A 21,139-nucleotide genomic window follows, 5' to 3' on the forward strand; every position below is an offset into this window, starting at 1 on the left:
AGAATGGCAAACGCTACCATCCTGACAAGATGGTGCATCCATCTGATGGTGAAGCATGGACCAGCTTTAATGACAAGCATCGTTTGAAATCCGATGAGGCTCGTAATGTACGTGTCGCGCTGGCAACAGATGGGTTCAATCCTTATGGCATGATGTCTGCCCCTTACACATGTTGGCCCGTGTTTGTTATCCCCCTCAATCTCCCCCCTAGCGTCGCCTTTCAACGACATAACGTGATCTTGACGTTGATAATTCCCGGGCACCCAGGGAGTAAGATGGGTGTGTTCATGGAGCCTGTGATTGATGAGTTGATCAAAGCTTGGAATGAAGGGGTATGGACATACGACCGAGCTACAAAGGAAAGCTTCAAAATGTACGTCTGGTACCAGTACTCCATGCATGACTTCCTGGCGTATGGGTTATTCAGTGCCTGGTGTGTTCACGGGAAGTTCCCGTGCCCAATATGCCAGGAAGCTGTGAGGTTCATTTGGTTGAAGAAGGGTGGTAAGTATTCGTCGTTCGATCAACATCGTCAATTCCTAGATTCCAACCATCCATTCCGACAGGACACCAAGAACTTCAGGAAAGGTGTCGCAGTCACGGACCCTAGACCGCACTTGAAGACTGGTGCCGAGGTTCATGCTCAGATAGATGCTCTCTTGCCCAATGAAGAAGGTGGTTTTGTGGGATATGGTGAGCAACACATGTGGACTCATAAGTCCGGCTTGACGAGGCTCCCCTATTTCGATGACCTTCTACTGCCCCATAACATTGATGTAATGCACACTGAAAAGAATATCGCTGAGGCACTTTGGGCAACACTCATGGACACTGACAAGTCTAAGGACAACCCTAAGGCTAGAGTGGACCTGGCGACGTTGTGCGATAGACCACAGCAAGTGATGCGGCCTCCTACAAACGGCAAGAACTGGAAAAGGCCTAAGGCCGATTTCATCTTAAAACCCGAACAAAGGAGGGAAGTACTACGATGGATCAAGGCGTTAATGTTCCCTGATGGGTATGCAGCGAACCTGAGCAGGGGAGTGAACTTAGGCACTATGCGAGTCAACGGCATGAAGAGTCATGACTACCACGTATGGATTGAGCGGCTTCTTCCGGCGATGGTACGAGGCTACGTTCCTGAGCATCTCTGGCTAGTGCTGGCAGAGTTGAGCTATTTCTTCCGCCAGCTTTGTGCCAAGGAGCTATCTCGGACCGTGGTTGCAAACTTGGAGAAAGTGGCACCTGAGTTGCTTTGTAAGTTGGAGAAGATCTTTCCACCCGGCTTCTTCTTGTCGATGCAGCATTTGATTGTGCACCTCCCTTATGAGGCACGTATGGGGGGGCCCGTGCAGGCCCGTTGGTGCTACCCAATCGAGAGATGTCTGAAGGCCGTTCGCAAAAAATGTAGAAATAAAGCCAAAATTGAGGCTTCCATTGCAGAGGCTTCCATTCTGGAGGAGGTGACAAACTTCACACAGCTATACTACACGGAGAACCTTCCTAGCGTGCATAATCCACTCCCTCGCTACAATGTTGACGAGAATGAATCCAACCTTAGCCTCTTCCAAGGGCAACTCGGCAGGTCAAGTGGATCGACCAATAAGAGGTTGGAAAATGAAGAGTGGCGCATGATCATGCTATATGTGTTCCACAACCTACCCGAGGTGAAGTCGTTCATTGAGTAAGTTCTCAAAGAACTTGTTTAAATACGCTGTCACTATTCTGCATCCAACTGATTCTTTCTCGTTTGCACAGGGAATTTATTCGTGTATCCTGGCATCAACCAAGGGATCCTACCCCACGGCAAACCGACACCCTTCTTTCACGGGGTCCGGGAGCAGGGAGGCCCGATTTCATTTCTTGGTTCAAAACAAAGGTATTGTCCAATTTACCTCGTACCTTGTTCGAGATTCCGAGTTTCGCGTACTTAGTCCGGCAATCTTTCGTTCTTGCGCTTGCAGGCCCAAACCGATGCAACTATGAGTAAGGAGTTGAGACAGGTTGCAAATGGCTTCGACAGTAAGGTGAAAGCTTATTCAGGTTATGATGTGAATGGATATCGCTTTCACACAAGAAGCTATGAGCGAGCTCGGCCCCATCGAAAAACCACAAACAGCGGAGTTTGTACTCCCGGCACTGATGGCCTCGAGTATCATGGCATAATTGAAGATATCTATGAACTTGAATTTTATGGTTCGAAACCTCTTCGTCTCGTCATGTTCAAATGCCACTGGTTCAATCCTCGACTAACGAAACGGAGCCCTAATATTGGTCAAGTCGAGATTCGACACGATTCCATCTATCAAGGAAAAGATGTCTTTATTGTGGCGGATCAGGCCGTGCAGGTTTATTATTTGTCATACGCATGCCAAGGCAACAAGGCTCTTCAGGGTTGGTCTATTGTGCACCAGGTATCGCCACATGGTAGACTAGCTGTCCCAAACGATGAAGATTACAACTTCAACCCAAACACATATGATGGAGAGTTCTATCAAGAAGATGGGCTACAAGGGAGGTTGGTGATAGACTTAACCGAGGCGATTGGAATGGAAGTAGACAATGAAAGGGTTGATGACGAGGAAGGAGATGAGGTGCAAAATGCCAAGGACATAGAAATGCTTGAGCGATTACATTTAGATGATGACGATGAAGGCAACATTGAACCTTCGGACAGTCTTGTTTATTTGGACAATTTTGATAGTGATGACGAGACATATGATCCAGATAATCCCAATAATGATGATTACTTCTAATACATGTAATACTATGTTATTTTGTAAGCGTGTTTTGTTTATTTACTTAGCATCTATTTCTAATACATGTAATAATGTCTTGTTTGTTTCTTTTTAATTGCAGGTGATTGAACAAAGATGGCGGGCGGTAGTGGGCCAAGGAACGTGAACTCGAGGTACCAGAGAGCACGTCAGGACGCAGATGCCGGAGAGAACGCATCGGACGGGAGGAGGCAGAGGGCCAGGAGCAGCGGCAGCGGGAGCGGCAGCAGGAGGGGCCGGCCTCCTCTAGTCAGGCCGCGTGACGTGTCGGAGGAGCGCCGTACCACGGACTCCTCGGAGGACGAGCAGGTTCTAGCGACGGACGAGGTTCGGGCGACGGACAGCGAGGGAGAGGCACAGGAGGGCGGCGAGGCCGGAAGTAGTTCCACTGCCTCTGCTGCGGCTAGCCCCTACTTGCGAGGTCCCTCAAAACTCCCTGGGCCTCCGCTTCCTCCCCTACGCCCAGTGATCCGCCCCCAGGGGGACAGGTAACTAACTTTAGATTTAATCACAGCTACTTCATATAACCTGTTGAAAATTGTCAGAGAAACTAATAATGTTTGTTAATGACTTGTGCAGGCACTGGGAGGTTGTGTCGCCTGGTGACTCACGCAACCCCAACCACATCTTGGGGCTTTTGTGCAGGCACTATTACCCCGGCATTGTCACACACAAGGGGACTGTGGGGCCGGCCAAATCGTGGGACCACTACAAATCTGCCCCCGACGCAGATTATGAAGACAAGCAGGAGCGGGTCAGGAGAGAGTTCTGGGTAAGTCTCGTTCGCACAACTTTGATCAATACATCGCATTCATTTGGCACTTTTTGACATAATGAATTGATACATTGTGTCTGTCTGCAGACTTTTTTCAGGTGTGAAGAGGGACAGGAGGAGAGGGCGGAGAAGAACTTGGTGAAAAGTGCCAGGAAACGCATCAGCGACATGCACTACGAGGAGCGCCTCACTTGCATCATCAAGTACTACGCCACGCGACTTGGTCAGAAAGTCAGCAAGACACAGGCAAGACAGATGCCTCTGACCCGGGAACAGTACATTGAGGTAAATGAAGAAGAATAATACTAATTCGTTTTGAGATTAAGTAGCTTTCATTTGGTCGTCTTACATCTCAAATTCTTTATGACATGTAGATGATTCCATGGTGGTGCGAGTCCTTTGCCGACTGCTGGGAGATGATCGTGGACAGGTGGTTCACAGAGGGTTATATCCAGGAACACGAAGCCCACCGGGAGCGGGCTTTGCAGGCGACAGGCCCCACACACCACCAAGGCAGCCGCAGCCTCGGCGCGTACAAGCAAGCTTGGGTACGTGAATTCATTTTTAGTATTCTGACGCTCCATTCTGCATGTTACTTCTAATCATCTTGTTGTCTTTCTCGCAGTCGGCGTCGCATGGTGGCCAGCCTTTGTCCACGTTCATGGCGTATGGACTGGCCCGCAAGGGAAAGGCGACTTCCGCTGTCACCTTCAGCCCGGATGACCCACCCGAGTCGTACAGCAACCCGAGCGCCCACACCCGCATCAGCTCCTACGCGTCGGACGCAAGGTCGGTCCAGGGGCCAGACTGGGATCCGAGCACCGACGACATTGATGGCACGACTGTCATGAGGATCGGACAGGGCAAGAAGCATGGGCGGTACTGGCTTGGCGATGGCACCCTCGAGTCCGGCTCTGTTCCCTCCCTCTCCCAGATCCGAGCAAGTACCCCGAGCGGAGGCCCGGCCATACGCCAACGGCCGTCCCCTTCACAGCAGCGGGTCGACGCACTCCAGGTTAGTCCAGTTTAACTCTTCGTACATTGATCTTTACATAACTTAGTTACCTTTACATTACTAAAACATTCGATTGAAATGTTGCAGGCCGATAACGAAAGGATGGCTCAGGAGCTGCGGGACCTGGCGGCGAGGACCGAGGTGGCCGAGCGGGAAAGACAAGCCGAGCGGGCCGAGCGGGAGAGACAGGCCAAGCAGCTGGCGGAGATTACGATGTTCCTACAGAACTTTGGGCAAGTGAACGGTGTACCTGTGCCGATGTTCGCTCCAGCGCCGCCGCCAGTTGTAGCTAGTCCAGTGAGTATGAATCCATATTGCTTCGACTAGTGCTTTCATTAGATGACCCACTCTAAGCGCCTGAATATCTTGTCCTTTATGCAGCCTCCGTCGGCGGGTTCGAATGACCCATCTCAGGCGCAAGCAGGCGGTGCCGAGTTTCCTTCACCAGGCACTCAGTTTCCTCCCCACCTTTAGTTTGTATCTCTTTTTCACCGCTTGATGGACATGTGATGCACTGTGATCCACTATCGACTTGTTTCGATGGTAATTGGACCTATTATGTTTGTGATGTCGTGTATGTGAGGTATTGTATTCGCGATGTGATATATATGTGTGGTATTGAGTTTGTGATGAGATGGATGTGATATATATATGCTATATTGTCTTTGTGATGCTTCAGATGTGATATATATCTTTTATATGCTGTGTTTGTGATTATAGAATCAAAAAACAAAATAAAAAAAATTAATTTTTGAGGCTTTGCCGGGTGCCCTGGCCCTGGCACTCGGCAAAGCTGGGAATTCTCTGAAAGGAATTCCCAGCTTTGCCGAGTGCCAGGGCCAGGGCACCCGGCAAAGTTTTTTCAAAAAAAAAAAAAAAAATTCTTTGCCGGGTGCCCCATGACCTGGCACCCGGCAAAGAAATTACGGAAAAAAATAAAAAACTCTTTGCCGGGTGCCTCCCCGGCAAGGCACCCGGCAAAGAAAATTTGAAAAAAAATTAAAAAAATCTTTGCCGGGTGCCTCTGACATGGCACCCGGCAAAGAAAGGGATGACGGGGCCGGCGCCGTAACGACCACTTTTCTTTGCCGGGTGCCGGGTTTGCACTCGGCAAAGTCTTTGCCGGGTGCCCGATAAAAAGCACCCGGCAAAGAAATCTTTGCCGACTTACTTTTTGCCGGAGGCTCTTTGCCGAGTGCTGCACCCGGCAAAGGCTTTGCCGAGTGCAAAGTAGCCTTTGCCGGGTGCATTCGGCACCCGGCAAAGCGCCTGAATCCAGTAGTGTAGATGTGGACTACTACCAAAGCCCATCTTTGCCATCGCCAGTAAGCCGCTTGCCAGAGCAGATATCATACTGGACTTCACCGACCAGTGGGTTCATGCTGATTCCGGATCAGAATGGACGTATTCCTGAAGGCATGTTCCAACAATATGACACACTTCGTGTGCTCAAGCTATCAGCCTGCATGTTTAGCTGCACATCGCCTCCGTTCCTCTGCTGCCACAGCCTCAGATTTCTCTGGCTTGACCACTGCCGAGAAGAAAGCAGCAGCACAGATGGAGATGGAGTAGCAGGGAATGAGGACATCCCGCGGTGCTTCCAAGGGCTGTGGGTGCTGGACGTGCGCTACTCAAGCTCAAAGTTGTTGTCCAACACGATGATGGATTTCATGGCTCAACTCAGGGAGCTACATGTGATGGGACAACAGTTTGACATGTGCGTGTTGAAGGGGCGGCTGCAAAACATTCGAAAGCTCCGAGTAACAAAGTCTCATGCCACAGCTAGCTACTACAGAGACATGGGAGGCTTGTTCTCGGGGAAGGATAAGATGGAGCTTCTTGACTTCTCAGCAAATAGTGGTCACATGACGAGCTTCCCTGCGGTAAGCAGCTGCAACAGCCTTGAGACCGTTATCATTAACGGGTCTACATCTTTAAAAGAGGTATCCCTGAAAGGGTGTGCCACACTGAAGAATCTACTCTTGAGTGGGTTGTTCCAGCAGCTCTACAGCCTAGACATCACTGGCACCGCAGTGAAAACACTGGATCTAAGTGCAGTGGAGGCCCCAATGCTCGATCAGCTCTTCCTACTTGGTTGTGGGAAGCTTTATGCAATCCTATGGCCACCTGAAGGCAAGAGGAAAAGATACATGGGCAAGCTACGCATGGACACCACCCAAAAGGAGGGCAGCAATACTACTGTCACTAAAACAGCAGCTATGAGCGGAGGAGGATCACCAGTTGAATTTGATTGGTATATTTCTGTGAGGGAAGCGAGGATCCTTGGGTCACTTGTGCCCGTCAAAGATTATTTTGGTCCCAATGATGCGCATGTGGTGATTTCAACAACCCCATCCCATACTCACCGTCTCCGTGCTGATGCCGCCGGTGGTAACAAAGGTAACAGAATGAAGGGCAGCAGCAGGCAGCAAGCACAAGGAACCCTGCAGCCCCATAAAGACCATAATTCAATATATGCAGATGTCGCCACCACCCTTAAGGAGGACACCATCATGGATTTACAGGCCGATGGAGGAGATTGTGAAGCTTGGGCGACCATGTGTGCATGTCCTCCTCCCCCAATCCGAACCCATACTGCACCATCCATTCAAACCAAAGCTACATCCCAGGACTGCTATATGCGCATAGAAGACAAGGCTGGAAACCATATTACTGTACCAGGATTTATATGTGATGCTGCTAAGATCCTGCATGTGCAGCATAGCTTGTCCTTGTCCATCACCAGTATCTTTGCAGCTCCGTTAGGATCAAGTTGGAATAAACTGGAGTGGTGTCGAGTCGAGCGGTGCCCCGAGTTGGAGTGTGTCTTTAGTCCTCAAGTAGGTGCAGTACCAGATGGAAGTAGCAGTCACATGGACATATTCAAGAAGCTCAAGATAATCTGGGCGTCACATCTCCGCAACGCACGCTGTGTCCTGGAGCGTCCTAGCTTAGAAGGACCCAGGTATAGAGCATTTGCAGACCTGACATTATTGCACCTTTACCGCTGCCCCAGGCTGCTATATGCTGTACCCTTGCAACTCGAAACGATGTCCTTGGAAAATTTGGAGACCCTCGAGATCATGTGGTGTGGCGATCTCAGTGTGGTCTTTCACTTGTTTGAGGAAACCAGCGACCGTGGGATGTACCAATGTAGCTGGAATTTTCCCAACCTGAAGGTCATTCACCTGCATGAGCTTCCAAGGCTGCGGGGCATCTTCAATGCCCCCTGGTATGGCGTGAATGCCCCAAAGTTTGAGACTGTCAGGATCAGGGGCTGCTGGAGCCTCTGGACGTTACCACCTTTCTGTAGGATGGTGAAGTGCGACTGCGAGGAGTGGTGGGATAGGATGAAGGAAAGTCATCGCAAGGTGCTGACGCACTACCACAAGCCGACCCACTCACGGTATTACAAGAAGACCATGCTGAGGGGATCCCTCCTCAGGTAAATATAGTACTTCTCGGCTAGCCCACAACCTTTATATATGTATAAATCGGTGTTGGAATCAGTTGTCGGTCATTAGTACAGACATTCCTCGTTCTGGTCCATTCCTTCACTTTGACTTCCCTGTTCCTTCCTATATGCGTGATGTTTACATACACAAGGCGCAGTGGCGCACACACATTTCGTTCAGCGTTTAAATTATGTATTTCTAAACTAGTTTTGACCGAGGAACAGGAAAATTATACATAGGCTGGCTGTGTCACGCAATATATATATATAATTGTATATAGGCATATAGTAGTAGTGGTACCATCAGAGTTGTTCTTCCATGCACATTATATTCTGGTTGTGCTTGTTTTTCTTCAACCAATCCTCAATTCGCAAAGCTCAACAAAAATAGACCAGATAGGACCAGTCGCATGCATTTGGCTAATTCTCTTGATCTCCTCTCCTCTCGTGCAGGTAAGGCGCTCAACCCTTCCCGGACGCCCTTGGAGTTGCTGAGGCTGTCCGTCGCTTGCCTCTGGTGTCTCTGCATCTCTCCGTATCTGCCCGCTCCTTCATTCGCTTCCACTAATCCACTAGCTTGGTTTATGCATGTCTGTGTGATCTCCAGCCTCCGCATCGATTTGCACTGGTTTGGCCGTGCTTCATCCGCTAGTTGGTCTTGGTTTGCTCCGATTTGTTTGATTTGGTTTGTTTGGTCCAGCAGCGCCGATTCGTTCAGCGTATGATGTGTGAAGTTGAGAATGAGAAATAAAGAAGTGAGCTGAATTCCATTCAGCTTAGAAACTCCTGCTGCAGCAGCAGCTACGGCTTGAGCTTGAGCCTGCCCGCCTTGCCTCATGCATGCTAGCTGCTGCTGTGCACCAGCCTTATCTCGTGTGCTGTGTCCTACGTGTGATTTTTTTTCAGTTGTGTGGGGTCTCATTGTGGTCATCCAGTGTGTGGATTATATTTGATCACTCTTATTGTTACTCATCTTGTATGTCTTTAAATAAATAGATGATCTGTGGCTTGTTTGTGCAACAGTCATGGGCACATATATGGGAAAGCGCCTTCCTTATTTGGCATGCATAGATACAGATGTGTGCTCACTACCAGAAATAAGTGGCATGGTGGCCTACCATTTCCCTAGCGGCACGCACTAGCCGATGGGATTGCTTTCATAACATTGAGATAAACTATATATTATACATGGGTAAAAGATATAGCACACTAAACAAGGGATTCAAACCTGACAGGCAAAAAGGAAACAGGAAAAAAAGTTATTGCTTTCTGAAAAGCTGAAAGGAAACTCTTTTAAAAAAAACAGATATTTTAGTTCCAAAGTGCTGTTCTTTCAATTTTTCAGATGAGGATACTGTAACCAGCCAACAACCTTCCCAATTCCCAACACTGAACGGTCATGCAAGTATTCAACTTTGTTGTGTTGTTTTGTGTTGAACATTTCATACCAATATGGACATAGCTCTCCCCCACGCCCCGCGTTGCCCAAACCGGGCAGCTCGACCCCCTCACCCCAGCCTCCCCGCAGCACCGATCTCGCCCTCACCACTGCCGGAGCTGCAGGCCGGATGCCCAGCAAGCAGCAAGGAGGGCAGCAGCGGGGCCATCCCGCCCCTCTCCTTCCTCCTCCTCATTCTTACTTCGTGGTCGTCATCCGGCCGACGTCTCGATATGTGTGGTGGATCCGCACGGGGGCGGCCAGATCCGCAGGACTAGCGACCGGAGCCGAGTAGAGGATGTTGGGACTGCACTGGTGTCCATTTGGGCATGCTCCCTGTCGGTTAGAGGGCCCTACCATCTGTTGGCGGGCTCCTGTGGCAGGGGTGCAGGTGATGGCTGGTTGGACGGTTGGGGTTTCTTCCTCGGCCCTCTCCTCCCTACCGCCATCTTCCTTCTCCATTGCTCTGGCCAGTTCCGTGGTGGAGTTGGTCGGATTTGCTTGCTGCTGGCCGGCTTTGGCCAGATCTGGCAGTGCGCAGCCTCTCCAGAGGGCTTCTTGTGGTGCTTCTCCTGGCCGGCATGTGGCTGATGCTGCACATCGACCTTCTTCAAGGCGATGGCCAGGCTTTTCGTGCGACGACTCCCCGGGGTGGCGACCGGGCTTTCATTGCGGCTCCTCAAGGCAGCTTAGGTCATCATGGCAGCTCACCGGCTCCTCAGACGCAGGCGGCTCCCTTGGCTCTCCATGTCCTGTCTCCTTGATGGGTCGGGGGCATCTTCTTGTGGTTGTGCATGCGGCGAGGCGAGGACGCTCGTGGTGCGCACGGTGGCATCAGGTATCGACGGGGATGCTGGTGTATCATCACCGGAGCCTTTCTAAGGGACACGCCCCCTCTACAATGAGCAATGGCAGGCCGCGGTGGGTGGGTGCGAGAGATCAAGGTGAAAGCCTAGATAGCGTCATCTACAGACGCTGCTTCATCCTTGGAGGTGTCCTCTTTGCACCACTTCTCCTGCCCATCTAGGATTTGTGGGTGAAAACCTTCTCATGGTGGGCTTGCAACGTCAGCGTCTTTGGCGTCATTTACTTCATGAAGGTGTCACGCGGCATTTTTCTAGCTCCAGTCCGCTGTTTCGCTCTTGCCATGTAGCCATGGTGGTGCTCCATGCTGCTTGGTGGTGCTCGGCATCGTGTCGAGTTTGTTATTTGTGCTTTGGGTTGGTTGCTAGAGTTAGTTGTTTTGCTAGTTGGTTTAAGGGTTGTGGTGCCCTGAGTTGCTTTGGTTGTTAGCCAACTCTCGGTGTTGTTAGATGTATAGATGTACTTTGTATTTTCCCTCTACTTGGAGGGGTTCTTTGCATATTTACACACATGTATAGTTGCCCCTTTGGGCCTAGAATAGATCAGTTGGCCAATTCTAACATGGTATCGAGCTAGGGTTCCAGGTTTCACCTCAGCCACCGGTCGACCCGCACCGCCTCGCGCGGCCCTACGCAGCCGTCCGCGCCCGCTTCACGCGCGGGCCTTGCGTGGCCCCACGCAGCCGCCCGCGCACCTGCCCCGCGTGGCTCGCACGGCCCCACGCCGTCTCGCACCCGCCCGTACGGCTCCTCACCGCCTTGCTTACGGCCACCCACACACGCACACCCTCGCACGGCCGCTGCTCCTTCCTCTGCATGCTCGCCTGGTCGTCCCCCTCTCCTCTATTTTTGGCCCGCCCGCCTCCCAGCCCGGTGTTGCTCCCTCTATTTCTGGTGTTGCTCCCTCCTCTATTTCCTTTTTTCCTTCCACAAACTCCTTCCAAAAAAACAAAAAAAAATAAAGCGAGCTCTCTTCTTCCATGGCATCCTCGGGCACCCTGGAGCTATTCCTGTCCGTCGGTGCCCTGTCATTTTCAATGGCACAAATTGGGGTGACTTTGTTTTCCATTTGGAGGTCCACATGGATGGGCAGCTATTGTGGGGCTACCTCATGGGTGAGCGGATCTGTCCTCCATATCCTGTTCTCCCCACGCCGCCCACATACCCGCCAGATGCTGATGATGATGCCAAGACTGCTTTACTTGAGGCATTTGAGGCTCAGATGGAGAGCTACTAGTCTGATCTTGGTGTCTATGAGACTTGGCTATGCGAGGAGAAATCTGCTAAGGCTATCTTACTTGCGAGCATGGAGGTTGATCTCACACGGTCCCTCAGAGGTCTTCCCACTTCACACCTTATGTGGGATCACCTTCGTCGTAGTTACGAGATCCATAACGAAGCGATGTACCTTGTTGTTGAGGATGAGGCTTAGTCACTTCGTCAGCTTCATTCTACATTTGAGGACTTTCACTGTCATATGACAGATGCCTAGCATCCTCTAGACAGTTTGGGTGCTAAGTTCTACGGTGGTGGTACTTGTCGGTGCAGTGACCGCCACTAGGACCAAAGAGACACCCTTCGCCTTCATGAGTTCCTCTCCCGGCTGCATCCAGAGTTCGAGACGGTTCGGGCATAGTTGTTGACTGGTTGACGAGATCCTAACATATGGGTATGCTAAGCCTCAGGTCCAATGGTTCCCGACCGAAGCAGAGCCCTGCTGGTTCTCGTTATATAAGGGATAAGGTCAGACCTAAGGGGAAAAAAGGAGAGGATCAGAAGACAGATCATTCCACTCCTTTCCATCCTTTGGCCTCTGCTCAGCATCGAGAGCAAGGCAACCCAGAGAGGGGCACAGAGAGCTGCTCCACTGCATCTCATCGTCTTCCTCCTCTCCAATGAGGAGAAGGCTCCACCGGCTGCGAGGCAGCCTTAGAATTAGCACCGAGCTAACCCCCTACCAAATCTCTCTCAACACTCTATTGTAACCCCTCGATTTTGGGTGCTTTTGAGTATAAGGATCATCAGTTGCTAGACGTAGGGCATCGATTGGCCCGAACTAGGATAAACCGTTGCGTCCTCTCTATGATTCTTGTGTTCTTGAGTCCACCCGAGCCACCGGAGACCTAAACTCTAACATTGACTCAAACAACAATGCTTGCTGCGGTTCCGACACCGCAACAGCTAGCGCGCTAGGTAGGGGGCAGCGTCAAGTGTGATTTAGGCTCTACAGTAGCCAGAGCCACCCGCCTCATCGCTGGAGCAAGGGGTGTCACCCTAGACGGCGGCATCCGCTTCCCCGGTGAGTTCTCCATCACGGTCGGCGTCTTTGCTCTGGTCTAGGTCCTCAACTTTGGGAGCCTGGTCTACGTTGCCGACTGCTATGGTGAGCTTCGTCCACTCCATGGGGCTGCGTTGGCGGGCAACGAGCCCCCGACGTTGCCCCCTCCGCTAGGACTTCTGGGACTAGATCTTGAGGTCCTAGCCCAATAGATCTAGCGCGGTTTGGGACCAAACCCCACCATGTCGGACCGCCGCTAGATGTTTTACATGTTAGCCAATGTCCACCACTAGATCGCCACCGGTGAGGTGCTCCCGTCGCCTGACCAGTTCTGGTACTACCTCCCGAACCTACCTTTTGGGATCTAGAACGCGGCGGTGTCCTTCCAGATGGAGCTGGAGCACCTCATCAATCATGAGGTGCCACAGAGCGCCATCCTCTCCGCTATGGCAGGGACCGAAGTCCCCTCGCTATGCACCTTCCTCGAGATCCTTTCGGGGAATGGCCTGGAGTATGACTCCGACGACATCGACTGTTGCACTCCGCCCCACATGTGCTACCACATCAACGGTGAGGTTCTTGCTGAGGAGGCGCCTGGGCTCATGCTACCGGACTAGAGTCCCTGTAGCCACATAGCCTACATTCAGGAGAAGGAGGATTGCCTGCGAGCTCAGCGGGTGGACCTAGAAACCGCCGAGGCAGAGCTCGAGCACAAAAGGCAAGACCTTGCGTGGAAACGGGTCACGCACCTTCTCGACGACAATGACGAGGCTCGCACAGGGGCTACCAGCGGCCTCTGCTTTCCCCATGCAGCGTACAACATGGTGGACACCGCCCTCGAGCAGTTGGCTGAGAGCTCAACTCCCAGCGCCACGCTGCGCTCTCCCGACCATCCCAGATGATGGCTACTCCCAACAGGGACCGCTCCAATGCTCACTCCCCACAAGTAGGGGGCAGCGGCGACACCTCTGGCAACATCTCCGACCGATCGAGGACCTGGGGCGCTAAGCCTCAGTAGGAGCGAAGGCGTGACCTTTCTTCTCGACGTCCGCCTGCGTGCCACCAGATCGGCGATGTCCGCAACACCATCGATGCCAGACGCCATGCTCAGGCATGGTTCCGTACCCCTAAGCGACGGGTGGGGGTGTCGCCCCAGATCACTTCAGCCTCTCAGTGTTCAGGGCAACAATCTAGGCAGCTCCCTACCCTAGGCATTTCCGACCACCGACCCAGACCATTGACTAGAGGACTACCGCCTCGCCATGAAGGCCAGGGGTCAAACGATGACTTCACCATCTAGTACCTTCCCCTGCTTTTGTCAAGTTCGACCAGAGCCTGGCTCGAGCAGCTCGAGCCTGGCAGCATCCGCTGCTGGGGCGATCTCCGTTTGGTCTTCATCAGCCACTTCCAGGGTATGTACACTCGGCCCGAGAACTCGTGGGACCTCCACAACTACAGGCAAAGGTCCACAAGACCCTTTGAGAGTACATCCAGCATTTGTCCAAGCGCAATGAGCTCCCTAACATCACCAAGGCTGATGTAATCAACGTCTTCATCTGCGGCACGACCTGCGAGGCGCTAGTTTACGTGCTCGGCCACGAGACCCCACGCATGACACGGGAGCTCCTGGACGTCGCGCACCCAGTATGCCATAGGCGAGGAGGCCGTCTAGGCCAACTTTAGCGGCAAAGCCGAGGGAATGGCGGCGATGACCCCGCATTGTCCCAGCGACGCCGTGATAAGCGGAACAAGGACCGAAAGCACCGTGGGGAAGAGATGGTGGCCACGGCCGACCGCGCTGCCAGACCTCAGCCCCGCAGGCGAGGCGCATGCCCAGAGTACTTTAAGAAGGCGCTCGAGACACCCTGCCCATTCCATAGGGGGCAAGCAAAGCACCTCCTCAAGGACTGCGCTACCATGAGGGGCTACATCCATAGCACCCATGGCAAATAGGGCAAGGCCTAAAAGCATGCCCCAAAGGCTACTGACCTAACGGATGGCACCCAGGAGGAACACATCGAGTTCCCCTAGGCCGAGCGCTGCCTCATGATCTTCGAGGGCTCCTAGGCCTACGAATCCCACCGGCAGTGCCGCATTACCGAAAAGGAGGTGAACGCTATTCACACCCTCGCCACTCTAACACGACTCCGATGGTCCCAGATGGCCATCACCTTTGACCAGGAAGACCATCCCGATCGTGTCCCTCATCTGGGGTGATATCCACTCATGGTCAGCATGATCATGGGCACCACGTGCCTCACCAAGGTGTTGATGCATGGGGGCAGCGACCTCAACATACTCTACGCTAACACCCTCGATAAGATGGGCATCTCCCAAAGCAGCCTGCGCCCCAGCAAGATGCCATTCTATGGGATCATGCCGGGGAAGGAAGTCGTGCCCCTCGAACGCATCTGGCTCAATGTCACCTTGGCCAGCCGGACAACTTCCGCAAGGAGCCGCTCACCTTTGAGGTGGTTGACTTCCCCAACATCTACCATGCTCTGCTCGGTCGACCGTGCTTCGCCAAGTTCATGGTCGTCCCCAACAACACCTACCTAAAGCTCAAGATGCCCGGCCCAAAGGGGGTCATCACCATCGAGGGCAGTTTCTAGCAAGCCTACTACAGCGAGCAAGACTACGTCGCCCAAGCAGCCATGTTCGTCGCCCCTTGTGCTCCCGATGGCCCTGGCCATGACGCAGGAAGGGCACCAGCGGAGGAAGCAACCAAGGTAGCAGCGGCGCTCAACCGACCGTGCATTGGCAAGACGACGAAGACTCCTGGCGGCAGCGATGGCTCGGCTGGCCCCTCTATCCAGGCGCTCGGCCCCTAGAAGGGGTTGACCCGATCGAGGTGAGTTTCGGCCTTTCTCCATGAGGCAAGGCCAACGTCGAGCCATCCATCCAGAAGCATCGCCTCCCAAGCTATAACCCGCCTGCCGACCTCCTTCACCGGCCTACCTCTCCATTGATAAAAACCAAGATAAGTCCCATCCTCCCGACCCTCTTGCTTCACTTGTATATATTATTATCTCCTTTAACCTAAGCCACTCTAGCGGTTGCTCGGCTGCACCAGAGGATCGACTGAGCTAACCACCTGCTGACATCTCTGAAGGAGGACTACTACAGAAGGCCCCCGAATGAGGTGAGGATGGGATAGATGGAGCGAGAGGACCGGGCGAGGGATTGGCAAGGTGCTAACGGAATGGACCCTACTGCCATGTTACCAGCTTTGTTATCTTTCCCTTCTCTTGTGTCCATTCTATTTCCTTTACAGCTATCTGCCTAACTCTCGATCCTTCATTGGATCATGCCACCCAACCGCACGACAATCTAGGGCCCCTAGAAGGGGCATCGCCGAGGGTTGTAAGGCTGGCCCACTAGGCTTCAAGGCCGCCCAAAGCACCTAAAGTGCGAGGGACATTCATGGTCAGGCACTAGAGGCCTTAGCCGGGAGCCTAGAAGCGAAATTGGTCAATCATCGAACGATGTCCGAGTACCGATCTTGAGCCGCTCATGGTGACCCATAGAGGGAGCCAGCGAGCCCCTAAGCACCAAAAGACAGGATCAGGAACTATATGAGTGGCTTGATCAAAAAGCCGATGATCTCCCAACTAGGGACATGACCAGGGCAAGAAACGATCGTAAACCCGGGATTCTCACGGACTTACCCGCTAGTAGCACGAGTGCGGCGATCTTGGCCACCAAGGCCATCGTCGTAATAGTCCATCCCAACAAGGGTCTAAGTCTTTGAGCATGACTCAAGAGCAATGGGATTACAAACAAAAGTAATTTCATTTCATTAAATAGGAACGGCCCGATTACAATATATGGCGGTAGAAACCGCAATCTACTGTCGTCTATATTGCGACAAAGACCGTAGGGCGCACCTGACCTCTAGGTCGGGGCCCTGTGGTACGCATGCCTCGAGCTAGTGGGCCAACCTCAGGGCTCCTCCTCAAGGCCTGAAGCGAGGCGACGTCGACTGTTGCTCCATCAATGGGGCCTAGCCCCCTTGCCGTTCCCAGGACAGAGGGGTAGCGACCAATGCGTCATGGTCCCCCATCCCCATCAGAGGGCGTAAGGAATCCAACGGCCTCGCTAGAGACCTTACACCTTCTAGGGGAGGGGAACGTGACAAACGCCTCTAGCATAGTCTCGTCGCCCCTCCTTCGCTGGAGTCCTTCCACCCTTGAAGAAGCAATCGCCCGTTGAACCAAGATAGGCTCACCCGGAGGGAGACGTCGCACTTCATCACCGCCATCGCCGCTGAAGATATAGATCTGAGAGGAAGAAGAGAAGGGGCCGGAGGAAGGCATTGAGGATGCTGTGCCCCCTAGGGGCTCCCCTTTATAGCCTAGTCGATGCACTATGAGTGACTCCAGGCCCTCTGATCAGCCATCAATGGCTAGGAGGGGCCTCAGGGAACCAGCCATGCATCTCTTCAATCCCCACAGCACACCTCAAGGCAGTTGTGTAATGATAGCCACACAGCAAAGGCGGAGTTAGGGGGCCATCGATAACGAGTCAAGTCCCCGCTCCACTTTCCACCACACACGCCACCTACTCCGCGCACGCCTCCTCGCGGGACTTGAGGGGATCTGACTCCCCTTGGGCCCACCGGCTGTCATTGATGGTCTAGATCCACGTGCACCAAGTGTCGTGGCTCCTCCTCCATTAGATCTGCTCCATGTGGCCTCGACGTCCAATCTCCTAAACTAAGTGGGATGGCGCAGGAGTGCATGCCATAACTCCTCCGCTAAACACGACAGCCCAGACGCCATCAACCGCCTACGCAGGGCTTTAGCGGAAGAGACATGCCCAGAAGCCACCACTCCCCCTGATAGAGAGGCCCCACAATGGCCTCGGGGGCTACACCGGCTCCCTAGATGGAGCAACTTGACCCCCGATCGACGGACACTTGGGTGACGCACCCCCAAAACCAACTCCCTAGAGTTGGGTCAGGAGCCACTGAGCAGTGGGCCCAACAAGGGCCTCCGTCCAAGGCTCAGCATGCTCCTTGCACCCCGATCTATGGCCATAGAAGGTTGGCCCCAGAAGGCCAGCTCGAGAGGATCAGGGCCTGCTACCGCAGCACTCAGAAGGGCGTGGTGCTTTGGATGATCATATGGCCCCAAGCTAGAGCCCAGATGCTCTCGATGACCTGACCCACGGCAGGCTGCGATCAAAAAGGACAGCGCCCCTGGGCCTAAGGTCGACAACTCCCAAACAAGTTCACTGAGCCCTCGCTCGAGTCGAAGACCTATACGACATAGACTCACGAAGGGATCAGCACCATCATCGCTCGGCCTCGACAGCCGAGCTACACCCATCACATTGGAGAAGAAGGCCCTAAACAGGGCACAACACTCTTGATAGCAGAAGTCATCCCTGCCAAGGAGGGTTCGGTCACTAGAAGATCGAATTCAGCCCTTCGTTCCCATCACGCTAAGTGAGGCCATGAAGAGCTTAGGGGGCTCCTAACGAGATCCTAACATATATGTATGTTAAGCCTCGGATCCAGTGGTTCCTAACCAAAGAAGACCCCCCGACCGACCCCTCCAGGATTGCCAGGGGGCTCGAGGGCTATACCCATCAGATACGCTCGCACGCACCCTCTGGTAAAGAAACCCGACCGAGCCTAACTACGTTGCGGCCTCCACTCAGGGCTTGAGGGCTCATCCGAGCCTTAGGATCCTGATCTATGACACACCCAACCCTGGCCCTTGGCTCCTGCCTGGCCAATGATGCCAGCCAAGGCCCGAGCACAAGAAGACAAGCCCAGAGCTACCAAGGCTCGGGGGCTCCTCGACGCTGCCCCTTGGGCATAGCATTGCCGGCCACTTCCCCGACAAGGTCACGCACGGGGTGTGACACAAGAAGACAAAGCATCACCGCGGCCTCCAGGGGCTCAGGGGCTCCTAGACCCGCATGTCAGCCCCTCGAGCTGGACTCCTTCACCACCAAGAAGACTCTAGAAGGTCCACCTAGGGAGGCCGGTCCAAGCCGACACAGCCTGACACACAGAGTGTTAGAATAGAACAGCCAGACGATGCCCAAGGCTTCTTTGGCTCCACGACACCACCATGGTCCACAACACGTCGTTGCAAGGCCCTCCTAGACTCTGGCGCATGTAGACCGTAGACTCATTCCCCTAAACCACCATGTACCCGACCTATCTCGTTATATAAGGGATAAGGTCGGACCTAGGGGGGAAAAGGAGAGGATCAGAAGACAGATCATTCCACTCCATTCCATCCTTTGGCCTCTGCTCGGCATGGAGAGCAAGGCAACCCAAAGAGGGGCATGGAGAGCTCCTCCACCGCATCCCATCGTCTTCCTCCTCTCTGACGAGGGGAAGGCTCCACCGACGGTGAGGCAACCTTAGGATTAGCATCGAGCGAACCCCCTACAAAATCCCTCTCTACACTCTATTGTAACCCCTTGATTTTTGGTGCTTTTGAGTATAAGGATCATCAGTTGCTGGACGTAGGGCATCAATTGGCCCGAACCAGGATAAACCATTGTGTCCTCTTTGTGATTCTTGTGTTCTTGAGTCCACTCGAGCCACTAGAGACCCATGCTCTGACACCAACTCAAACAACAATGCTTGCCGTGGCTGAGCTACGAGCCGAGGAGACTTTGAGCTGGGGGTGTGAGTCATGCTCCGCAACTGCCCTCCGTCCTGGCAGCCCTAACTCCACCGGTCTCCCTACCTTCGTCCCAGTCTCCGGTGGTGGTGGGGGTCCCTTCTAGGGTGCAGTGTGGCTACTGCAAGCTCTATGGCCATGAGGAGAAGGATTGTCGCAAGAAGCAGCGCGACCGACAGGGGTGTCGTGGTAGTGGTCGACACTACTCTCAGGGCCCCTCTCAGGGCTCTAGTGGTTCCTCTATTCCGTAGAGCACTCGTTCCGTGTCTGCTGCGGAGCAGGAGGTTCTTGCCATGTTTTGTCACCTCACTACTGCAGCTCAGGCCTTCACTCACGGGACTACAGCTTAGGCTTCTTGTTCCACCCCTCCTCCTCCTCCTCTGTCAGGTATATCATCCCCATGGTTTTTTGACTCTGGTGTCTCTTTTCATATGACACCCCATGCGACACACATGTCCTCTCTGTAATCTTCCGATCCACCTATTTTTGTTTGCACCACAGATGGCACTTCCCTTCCTGTTGCTAGGAGAGGTGTTCTTTCGACTTCTTCTTTTGATGTTCCTACTGTTTCGCATGTTCCCCAACTCACCATGCAACTGCTATCTGCGGGTCAAATCACTAATCATGGTTGTCGCATAATCCTTAAGTCTGATTCTCATTGTGTTCAGGATCTCCATACGGGCCTTTTGGTGGGAACTAGGCCTAGGCGTCGGGACTCACAACGCCTATGGGAGCTTGATTGGTTGCATCTTCCTTCAACCACTTTGACTCCCCCATCACCCGATTCTCCAGCATCTGCATCAGCTGCTTTGTCTACCGCTTCTTTTGTGTAGTGGCATCGTCATCTTGGCCACCTCTCTGGTTCTAGATTGTCCAGTCTTGTTGGTAGTGGTGTGTTAGGCCCTGTTTCTAGTGACACTGCTCTTAATTGTATGGGTTGTAAACTTGGCAAATAGTTGCAACTCCCCTATCCCTCTAGTGAGTCTAAGTCCCAGAGACCTTTTGATCTTGTTCATTCTGATGTATGGGGTCCTGCACCTCTAGTTTCAAAAGGAGGGAAATCATATTATGTTCTTTTCATTGATGACTATTCGAGATTAACTTGGATTTATTTGATGTTCTCTTGAGGTCAATTTCTTTCTATTTACTAGCAATTTGTTACCATGATACGTACCTAGTATAACTCTTCCATTCGAGTTTTTCGTGCGAATGAGTACATCTCCACTGCTCATCGCTCCTACCTTGCTGAGCAGGGTACTCTTGCCCAATTTTTATATCCTGGTGCTCATGCTTAGAATGGTGTTGCTGAGCGCAAACATCGCTACATTCTTGAGACTGCTCGTGCTCTCTTGATCTCTTCCGCACTTGCTCCTCATTTCTAGGCTGAGGCAATTTCTATGGCTATTTTCCTCATAAATCGCCAACCCTCTGCTTCTCTTCAGGGTTGCACTCCCTATGAGCGTATTTTCGGCACCCCTCCTTCCTATAGCCAACTTCGTTGCTTTGGGTGTGTCTGTTACGTCCTACTTCCACCTTGTGAGTGCACCAAACTCACTGCTCAGTCTGTTAAGTGTGTTTTCCTTAGGTAGAGTACGAAACACAAGGGCTATCGTTGCTATGACCCTGTTGCTCGGTGGATGAGGATTTCTTAGGATGTCGCCTTTGACGAGTCCTGACCTTACTATCCGTGTTCCCCTTCCGGTCATCCCGGTACCGTTGAGTCCCTCTCGTTTCTCACTTTACCTGAGTGGTATCTTCTGCTGTCATCTCCACCTCCGCCACCTCCTACCTCTCCACCTCCGTCACCTCCTACTATCTCTCCACCTCTGCCACCTCCTATTTCTCCACCTTCACCCCCTCCTCCTACCTCTCCACCACTAGTCTCTCCACCA

At 52.8% G+C, this 21,139-nt stretch overlaps 2 protein-coding genes across 2 annotated transcripts; both read left to right on the plus strand.

Moving 5' to 3' along the window:
• Window positions 1–200: 200 nt before the first annotated feature.
• LOC136479542 (uncharacterized) lies at window positions 201–2,863 on the plus strand. Its single transcript, XM_066477377.1, has 4 exons — window positions 201–1,684; window positions 1,792–1,879; window positions 1,965–2,152; window positions 2,860–2,863. Exons 1-4 carry the CDS (start codon window positions 276–278, stop codon window positions 2,861–2,863), a joined length of 1,689 nt encoding a protein of 562 aa, XP_066333474.1. The 5' UTR covers window positions 201–275.
• A 3,083-nt stretch (window positions 2,864–5,946) lies between these two features.
• On the plus strand, window positions 5,947–8,016 carry LOC136479543 (uncharacterized). Its single transcript, XM_066477379.1, has one exon. It carries the CDS (start codon window positions 5,947–5,949, stop codon window positions 8,014–8,016), a length of 2,070 nt encoding a protein of 689 aa, XP_066333476.1.
• The last annotated feature ends 13,123 nt before the right edge of the window (window positions 8,017–21,139 follow it).

The sequence above is a fragment of the Miscanthus floridulus genome, chromosome 9 (genome assembly GCF_019320115.1).
Source record: "Miscanthus floridulus cultivar M001 chromosome 9, ASM1932011v1, whole genome shotgun sequence".
NCBI lineage: Eukaryota > Viridiplantae > Streptophyta > Magnoliopsida > Poales > Poaceae > Miscanthus > Miscanthus floridulus.